Here is a 9,813-nt window from a genome sequence, read left to right as displayed (position 1 = left end):
ATTTACATTTTTAAGTCTTTTATTTTAGGATATTCTGTTTCTTTAAGACACTTCATTTGGAAACATTTATTTGCATTAGATGTTTCCTGGTCTGCTCTAAAAACCCACAGAACAATTTCATATAGAAAGTTTTATTAAGCAAATAATTTTGTTCCATTCTAACAACGTAGTCTAGAAAAAGCTCCAAACTGTGAGCTGTTTAAGATGCAGAACTCTTCCCTCTTACCTTACCAACTTTATAACACTCTTACAAAATTGCTTCATGAATAGCATTAACTTTGGGACCATGAGATGTCTATCACATGAATATTCAACTCTGTTTAAATCCTGAATGGATCCACCATCTCGAAACTATTCCCAAAATCTATTTATAGAAGACATTACTCCTACTCCTTTTTATTTCAAATAGCAAACTTGAACACAACTGTAGTTCTTTTAAGAATCTTTATTGAAGTTTTTCTTAACAATTTAGTCTGTTGGGTCTCAATGCAGTTTATTAAAAAACTTCAGTTTCATATAAACTGCAACCAAAAAAGTAATTTACTTTGCCAAAGAAGTTATCTGAAGTTGCAAGTTATTCTCTGTAATAAGTAGAACAGTAAAATGTAAGCATGCTCTCGGATGCAGGTGCTCCTGTGTACTATGGAGTTAACTTTGAAGAGCTTGCTAAGATCTGCAGGCAGTCTATGGAATGCATTTATTTTCTCCACAATTTATGTACATGAGAATAAAACTGATATTTATGAATAAAGTATTTTTCTCAAAAAAGTTGAGGCAGCTCTTGTTGAATGCTATCCGTGTTACGGGTACACTGGCTACCCCTCGAACTGTACTAAGAGAAACAGACAGCCGGGAGTCCATGTTCATGCTGAAACTTGAAAAATCCGTCCACACGAGTTGAGTTCCAAGAAAAGGAAGAGGATAAAACACTACGCACAGCTTTTCATCGTCTTACATTAACAGGACACACCAAGAAACTTCACATGACAAGGGAGCAAATTCCCTTCACTGCTTTCAGTCAAGGTCAGTGGTGTCCATAGTGGAGAGTGGAAGTGGAGCAAGCTTAGGACAGAATAAAGCTTAAGTCTACATCTCATGCATAGCTGTCCTCGAATGTTTCTCAGACATCCGAATTAGAACTGAGGTTTGTTAACCTGGGGTCCGCGTTGATTTCATATCTGTAGTGATACCCTTCCATGTGATCCCTGCAGGCATCTCTGATGTTATGCATCCACTTTTTTATCCCCTTGCGGTTCAAGTACAAAACCAGTAAGAAAATGGCACCTATCAGGGCTAAAACAATACCTAGAAAGACATAAGAAGTCTGCAGGGATGGAGGGAGGATAGGGTCACACTCCAGGTGGGAGCTGTTGAGTTCCAAAAGGGCCCGATTCCTCATTTTTTCCGGGAATGCACAGGCGAGCCTGGCTTTGCCCTGCACTACCTCTGTCTCCTTGAGCCAGGCCACCATGTCCACCATGTGACAGTCGCAGACCCAGGGATTGTTGTCCAGGAAGACCCTGACGTGGGGCAGGCTCTGCAACTCCGCCAGGGTGCCGTTGTGAAGGACCTTGAGGGCGTTGTCCTCCAGGTGGAGGCTTTGTAGGTGTGTCAGGTTGCGGAAGGACACGTAAGTTAGGCTCACCAGCGAGTTGTTGCGCAGGTCCAGGTGCCTGAGGCCGGGTAGGTGGGCCAGTACGTCCCGAGGCAAGAAGAGGAAGTGGTTGCTGGCCAGTTCGAGGCGCTGGAGCCCGCGAAGCGCATGGCCGGCGCGTAGGGACGCCGCCACCATACCCTCGAAGCTCCGGTTCTGCCGGTAGTCCTCAGGGGGCACGATGTGGTTCAGCATCAGTTCCACCAGGGGGCTGGGGGCCGAGAAGCTGGCGTTGCTGCCCGAGAAGGTGAAGGGGCTGAGGTGGGCCAGCGGGTTGTGGCTGAGGTCGAGCTGCCGCAGGCTGGGCAGATGCTCGAAGGCGCCGGCGCGCACCTCCTGCAGGCGGCTGCCGCTGAGGTTGAGCGCGGCCAGCTCCGCCAGCGGCGGCCGGCGGGCGAAGGCGCCGGCGGGGAGCACGGCCAGCTGATTGCCGGTGAGGAAGAGGTTGCGCACGTAGGGGGGCAGGTCCGCGGGCACCTCGGTCAGGTTGCGGTTAACGCACTTGACAGTGCGCGCCGCCTCGGAGCACTCGCAAAGCTGGGGGCATTGGCCCGGCAGCGGGGGCTGGGCGGACACCGCGGAGGCCAGGAACGACGCGGAGGAGGTGGAGGGCGCCGAGGAAGTGAGAGAGGACGAAGAGACCCAGCCCAGGAGGACCAGCGCCAGCCGCGCCAGCCGCAGCCGCCCGTCTCCGGCGGCGGGGCCCCGGGAGCACCCCCCAGGCATCGCGGCGCGGCTTTCCCCGGAGCTGGGCTGGGACGGCGCCCGCTCCGAAGGCTCGGGAGCTGGTCCGGAGGGCGCCGGCCGGCCGGAAGCGTCTGGAGAAAACTTTCCTCTCGTGGGAGCAGAGGAGGGACGCCGCAGCCGGAACTTGGCTAAACCCCTCGTCACCCGGCGTCCCCCTCCCGGGGCCGATTCCCCCGCCCCTTCCCTCCAAAAAGTACGCACGGAGGCTCGGGACGTTCAGCTCCGCGCTCTTCCTCCCGCTCCTCTTCCTGCCGCCGCCCCCGGGTGGCACCCTCTTGCCTCTTTTGTTGGCGCCTCGCGCTCGATCCGCTTCAGGACCTGGGACAGGCGGGAGAGAAGCGTGAGGAGCGGCGGCGGCCGCAGCTCCCCGAGTGCGGGAGCCGGACTCCCCAAGCCAAGTCGTCCCCACTCGGTCCCCAGGACCTCCCTCCGAAACACCGTCCAGGCTTCGCCTCCCCCACTCCCACGCACATCTTTCCCCGGGAGAGGGGCGCGCGTCCCGAGACACCGAGCGTAAAGTCTTCCTTCTGCCCAGGCCCACACTATATATACACTCTTCCAGCCCCCCGCCCTTCTCTTTCCCGATCAGATTCGTCCCCCAAGTCTAACTTCTTAATCCCCAGCGTCTTCCTGACCAAACTTCTCACTCTCTCCTAGCTCCGTCCCCCACCGCCTCGGCTGGCGACCCGCCTTCCGGGGTCTCCGCCCCCGCCCGAACCTCACCTCCCGGTCCAGGTTTGGAACGGAGGGAAGTTTCAGGTTACAGGAGTCTTTTCATCTCTTTTGGTACCTTCCCGGATTAGCAGGAAATGGAGGACCTAACAGCTGTCGTTCCCCCCCCCCCACCCCGCCCCAGCCAGACCCTCGGATCCCAGAGGGGGTTCAAGTCATCTCCAAAGAGTACCTTAGGGAGAGGCTGCGAACAAAGCGGCGGTGGGACTCTGGACCTACGCTACTATCCCTTCAAAAGATGGTAAGGGGCCACGGCGCAGCCTCCGCGTTTTCGCCGTCGCCGCTTGCTCCCCACCGCTCACCTCCGCGCCCGTCACCTCCGGAGACAACTCTGAGTCTCACCGGAGTCGCGGCGACTTCCCGGCTCCGCGCAGCGGGCGCCGACTCTCCTCGCACCCCTGCCCCTGGCCCAACCTCCGCAGCTGGGAAAAACCAACCCTGGGGGCGGGGGAGATCCAGGCCTGCTAGAGGGACTTCTCCCGCCGCGGCGCCAACCTTTGCAACCCTCGGTTGGGGGATTTAAGAAAGGAGACTGGGGGGGATCTGGGCCGCGCGCCTCCTTCCGGTGGAAATTAACGAGGGATGTGCCAGGAAAGGTGAGGGAATCCCTTTCTCTCCCCCTTAGCCTGCATCCTTTGGTGGTTCCTCATTTTGCATAATGTATTTACCTTGGACAGGAAGAAAACCGCTGGTGAATCTCGTGGAATTCACCCTGATTTGGGCATCTTGGGCCGTAGAGATAGATTTAGGGGTGACAGAAGCACACGAAGCAGCAGCATTAAGAAATGAGCAGAAAATGTACAGCGGCAGCAGCAAAATGCCCAGCAAGCTGCAAGGGAGCTTCAGAAAGTCTTCCCACCCGAGTGATAACGTTACATGCCAATTTAAGGTTTAGGTGTAATTAATGCATCCCCACCTGTCCCGCCCCCGCACTTCTAGGATAGTTACGGAACTTGAGAGCCAACTTTAAGGGGAAAAGGATTCGTGGAGAGGAGATTCCTTCTTGGTTCATTAGCTTTTCTCCTCCCCAAATTAAAAGCAGAGGGAAGAAAACAGCAGCCAAAGCATGCTAGAAAGAAAAGGCAAATAGCAATGACTTGAGTCACCCAGAAAGCGGATGTGGTAGCGGTGTGTCAGTGCAAATCCCTTAAGATGGGAGAGCCTACGAGATGGGGGATGGGACGTGGGCGGCCCTTGGAGGACGGAAGTTTGGTCCAGATGTCTGTCCTCCGTGGGAGTGCCTGGCAGGCTGGGGAGGTGGAGAGGATGGAAAAGGGATAGATTGTTACCTGGAGAATCTGTTATATCCCAGAGGTTTATGGTCCTGAGGGGTCCAGCGTTGCTCTCTGAATAACTCTGTCCAATAATTGTCCTGAAGGGATGAGAAGGTGCTGGTATTCCAGGCTTCTTCATTTTAGAGAGAGAATGGCAATTAGAGGAAATAGTTGGGAAAATTAAGATCTGGAAGATAATATAAAAAGGAACAAATAGGGAATGCTGAAGTTTGGGCCTGTGACATGTGCCTTTAGCCGGAAGAAATGCCCCAATTCTCAAGCTGATTCCTGATTACTTTGGTGGAAACAGTCTGCAGAGTCAACAGCAAAAATGGCCCAGACAAGGCCTAGAGGTGTTGGAGACTGCAGTGATTTGTACAAAAAGCCAGTCTTGTTAATTCGTATCTTCACAGTTATCTAAATTCTTTTTTTTTTCTTCTTTTTAAAACTGTTTTGCAACAAGAATGTGAAATACTTTGAAAAAAGAATCTCAAAAGCTAGAGTCATGTTCTGTATCTGGACTGTGGTAGTGGTTACACGAATCTGTACATGGTTTAAAATTCATAAAACTTTATATACCGAAAAGAGTTGATTTTACTGTATGATAATTTTAAAAACAAAATGAATTACTCAGGGGAAACATTGTAATAATGTTCTGGCATGACATTGATTCTGATTCTGATCTGAAGAGCAAGTACTCTGTTGAGGAGAAAGAGAAGCACTTTAGAATTTAGAGAGATAATATATATTTCTCATCTGATCCTCAAATCAGCTTGGCAATATTGATATTATTCATATCGCTGTCTTTTTATTGATGTTGTTATTCTGTTTTGGGGGGTTTTTTAAATGAAAAAACTGGGGTTCTGGGCCAAGAATAACTAGCATTGACTTAGTGTTCTTTCACTGGCCAAGCCCTGTGCTGATCACTTTACAGAAATTATCTCCTTTATTCATCGTGTCAGTACTCAGGTATTCTTACTCCAGTTGTACGGACAAGAAAATTGAGGCAAAAATAAATTATGTAACTTGTTCTAATGCGTGGTGGATATGGGGACAGGGCCCAGATTTATCTGCCTCTCCTACAATCCCACATTCCACCTCTAGCAAGGTTAAAGACTTTGTGTAGGCCTGCTCAGCTACACTTAGGCAAAATCAAAGCCTCGCCCCTGGTTCTTTTCCCCCTTTTTTTCTCTCTTTTCCTCCCTGCAGCTGGCACTTGGTTATGGCTGCTGAATCAGGACCCAGAAACTTGGGGTCATTTCTAGCTCCTCCATTTACTGTGTGACTTTTGTATACCTCTGTTCCTTAATCTGTAAAATATGACCACTAAGAAAACTTTAAGGCATTTCCATTAGAATTGAGATAATGTATGTAACACACTTAGCAAAATTGCCTTTATTATTGTGCTCTCCTTATTCTCCCTCTCATGATTTATTGTGCAACCACTATATATCTGTAAATATGCTAATGATAGGAGTACAAGGATGCATGGTTTCTGGTCTCCTTAAAGTAGAAATGCCAGAATTCACAAATAAAAAAATAAAAATTTGAATTTCAGATAAATAATGAATAATTTTTTAGTATTAAGTATGTCCTGTGTAATATTTGGGATGTACTTAAAAAAAATCCATTCCACTTGAAATTCTAAGTTAACTGGGGGGCGCCTGGGTGGTTTAGTTGGTTGAGCACCCCCCTTCGGCTCAGGTCATAATCTCATGGTTTGTGGGTTGGAGCCCCACATCAGGTTCTGTGCTGACAGTTCAGAGCCTGGAGCCTGGTTCAGATTCTGTATCTCCCCTTCTCTCTGTCTCTTTGCTGCTCACACTGTCTCTCTCTCAAAAATAAAAAAAACATTAAAAAAAAATCTAACTGGGCATCCATTTACTTGATCTGGTAACCAAGGAACACATAACCTGGTGGAAGAAACAGACATAGAAACTAAAGCTTTCAATGCACAACATTGACTGCAGTTTGATGTATGTGTATCTTTCCAATCTCCTCTCCTTTGTATATATTTCACTTGTGATTCTGCTATTTTTTATATGAATGGGATCACAGTATATGCATTATTCATAATTTTTCTAATTTAGGACAACCATGTATATCATTCTATATCCATACATATAGGTTTGCTTTCTTCTTTTTTAAAGACTGCAAAATATTCCATGGTTTGAATTGTTATACCACATTTTTTAATTGCCTTATTGAAAGACATTTAGATCAGTAACTACATTTTAAAGAAGTTTCCTTTGAGTGAGAAAAGCTTACTAGAATCCATTCTATTTTGCTCATCTTAAGAATTTTAATTATCTTAAATTATCATACTTGCCTTGTTCCTGACATCTTGGAAATTTTTTGTGTGAGATGCTATTTATATGCTCTGGAGCAGGACAGAGGATCTCAGAGCATATTCGTTCCCGGTTTATTCTTTCATTCCAAAATGAAATAAAAGGAGGATCTGAATGTCCTAATGGAGAAGAACAATTTAGTGTATTTCAATAGGTCACTTTGTAGCCTCCAGGAAAATGTCTCTGCACTATCATTTATTTAAATTGTTTCTACAGGAACCATTTTTCTTCTAATGACCCAAAGGAAAGTCATTAGTAAATTATTGAAATATTGCTGTTAAGTCCTAGGAAGGCAAAAAATAATGTAATATTAAAAAAAGGGCGGGGGGGGGGGGGGCGGTGACTGATTATGGCCACTCTCATGAAAACCAGCAGAGGGAAGCCAAGCAGTCCAACATGGACAAACATCAACATTATGTAAAACTATTAAATTTTGGTCTCTGCCTTAAATTAGCAAAGAAATTGATAAACACTTTCAAATCTGAAAAATATAAAACAAAATCAAGTATTGGTGAATAACATCAAGCGCTAATGTCATAAAACCATGAAACAACACTTAAAACCACAACAGTCAACCTGAGGTCATATGTATCCACTCACAGAGAAAACAATTTTTAAAAATTGTTGATGAAAGGAACAATGAGCTGATTGTTTCTTGAGCAATCAAGAGCTGATTTCGAATTCTTTTAGAAAGAAATGGGCTTCTTGTCTGAGATATATAAAGAAGTAAATTAAATAAAAATTAAATTCAGTAAAGTAAATTAAATAAGTAAAGTTAACTTATTTAACTTTACTTAAATAAAATATAAACCAGGGTTGGGTCAAAAAGGACATTTTTTTTTCATGAGTCAGTATAGTGGAGGGGTTGAGCTAGTAAAAGGAAAATATAACTAAGATGTTTCAAAATTTATCGGAGTTTAAAGAAATACTAAAGAAAGAACATGAACAAGATAAAAAGCTGTAATAGATGGAAAGATTAAACTGGGTGCAAATATGTGATTCTTCAGGGGTGAGAAAATATTGAAAGGTAAATAAAAATGATTACATGGTAATCTGCAGAACTCCAAATAGTTAACATTACAAGATCATTCAATTTTAAACGTGTTTAACTTTTTAAGACCTTACCATATGGCCTCCACCCTCTTGATGTTCTTGGGACACAAAGGTAGATAGCATAAAAATTGCTGCCGTCAGATTAAATTCACAGTCTAGTGGTAGAGACAGACTAATAGTTGTAGAACATGATAAGCGCCTGGGTCAGGGGTAGAGTGGGGAGCTGACTGGAGAGGGCTTCAGTGGGGAAGCAATACTTGAGTTGCATTTTGAATTATTAGGAAGAACTCACCAGACCAAAGATGGCCAACTGGGTGGAAAGAGAGAAGTTGTTCAGTTCTAGAGACTACATGGGGAAGACCACAACACACATTCAAGAGAGTGGTAAAAATTTGAAATATCATGCGAACAGATTGCTGCCCTCCGTTCTAAAAAGTTTGACTTCATTCTATAGTGCTGGGGAGCCTCTGACCATATTCAGCTATGAAATGACATGATCAGACATGCATTTTAGAAAGATACTTTTGCTATCTGTCAGAAGGGTGAAATACAAGCAGAGAAGACTGAGGGTAGGGAGAGAAGGTAGGAGGTCCAAGTGTTTAGTTGTTGCAGAACCAAAGTAGCTGTGAAAGATTGGCAAGGCAGGAACAGATTGTATAGACCAGTGGTTCTCAACAGGGTGACACTGCCCCTGGTGGGCATTTTGGATATTTGTGGAGTCATTTTCTGGTTGTCCCAGTGATTGACATTTAGCGCATAGATGCCAGGGATATTAGAACTCCTGTAATTAGAGGGCAGTAATACACAATGAAAAATTATTCTGCTTCCCACATATATATCAAATATCCCTCTAGCCATTCTTGTAGATGAAAAACCAGATTATAATCATCCTAGAAACAACTCCATCTTACATTTAAACTGCAAATACTTATAGTATGGTTTTAATATACACTGAATTTTCCAGGAATGCAGCTACAGTATTTATTGAAAGGAAAACATATATTGTTTTGTTTGGAACTTAACAAAATTTTTTTTTCTGACAGCTATGCTGCTCATGCTATTTGAATCACCAATACAACCCAACTGTATCAGTTTGCATTTTTAGTTATTGCGTCCAAAGTGAATCTTTCTTCAAAATGTCTAATAAAGGGGTGCCTGGGTGACTCAGTCAGTTAAGCATCCGACTCTTGATTTTTTGTTTTAATATTTTGTTTATTTTTGATAGAGACAGAGCACAAGTGGGGGAGGGGCAGAGAGAGAAGGAGACACAGAATCCCAAGCAGGCTCCAGGCTCTGAGCTGTCAGCACAGAGCCTGATGCGGGGCTCGAACTCACAAACTGGGAGATCATGACGAGAGCCAAAGTCGGCCGCTTAACTGACCGAGCCACCCAGTCACCCCTCAACTCTTGCTTTTGGCTCAAGTAATGATCTGCTCATGAGTTCAAGACCCCCATCAGGCTCTGCTCTGACAGCCCAGAGCCTGCTTGGGATTCTCTCTTCTCTTGTTCTGCCCTTCCCTGCTAGTGCTGTCTTTCACTCTCAAAATAAATAAAAATAAATGGTTTTTAAAAAATATTCAAAATATCTAATGTAAAGGAAAAATATTTTCACTATTTATTTGAATATTGGTCTACTTTCTCTTAAATACTAGCCTGTTTATAAATAGGTGGAAGTATATTACCACAGCACTGCGTCTTCTAATACAGTTATGCCCAAATATTTATATGTTATTAATGTTATGTAATATATAATTATTCTTTTGTAACTCCTTTATATTATAGTTAATAATAAAATGTATGTGTGAAGGTTAATTTTATGTACTGAGGAGGTTTTATAAAATATTCATTTTAAAAAGGAAACACTAGTTTCAAAAGGGTTGAAAACAGATATTTAAGAGCTAGAATCTATACACTGTAGTGACTTATTCAGTATGGAGGGGAGACATTTATAATTCTAAAACTTATAAAATCATAGATAATTTTTGCATTTTCAATGATGTCCGGG

At 44.7% G+C, this 9,813-nt stretch overlaps 1 protein-coding gene across 1 annotated transcript; it reads right to left on the bottom strand.

Annotated features, from left to right (window-relative positions):
* Positions 1-477: 477 nt before the first annotated feature.
* TPBG (trophoblast glycoprotein) lies at positions 478-2,450 on the bottom strand. Its single transcript, XM_042985311.1, has one exon. It carries the CDS (start codon positions 2,378-2,380, stop codon positions 1,121-1,123), a length of 1,260 nt encoding a protein of 419 aa, XP_042841245.1. The 5' UTR covers positions 2,381-2,450; the 3' UTR covers positions 478-1,120.
* Between the last annotated feature and the right edge of the window lie 7,363 nt (positions 2,451-9,813).

Source organism: Panthera tigris, chromosome B2 (genome assembly GCF_018350195.1).
Source record: "Panthera tigris isolate Pti1 chromosome B2, P.tigris_Pti1_mat1.1, whole genome shotgun sequence".
NCBI lineage: Eukaryota > Metazoa > Chordata > Mammalia > Carnivora > Felidae > Panthera > Panthera tigris.
This window is presented reverse-complemented; position numbering and strand designations above follow the sequence as displayed.

Excerpts from the sequence above, each read along its gene's own strand:
- TPBG (XM_042985311.1), bottom strand. The coding sequence starts at position 2,380 with ATGCCTGGGGGGTGCTCCCGGGGCCCCGCCGCCGGAGACGGGCGGCTG.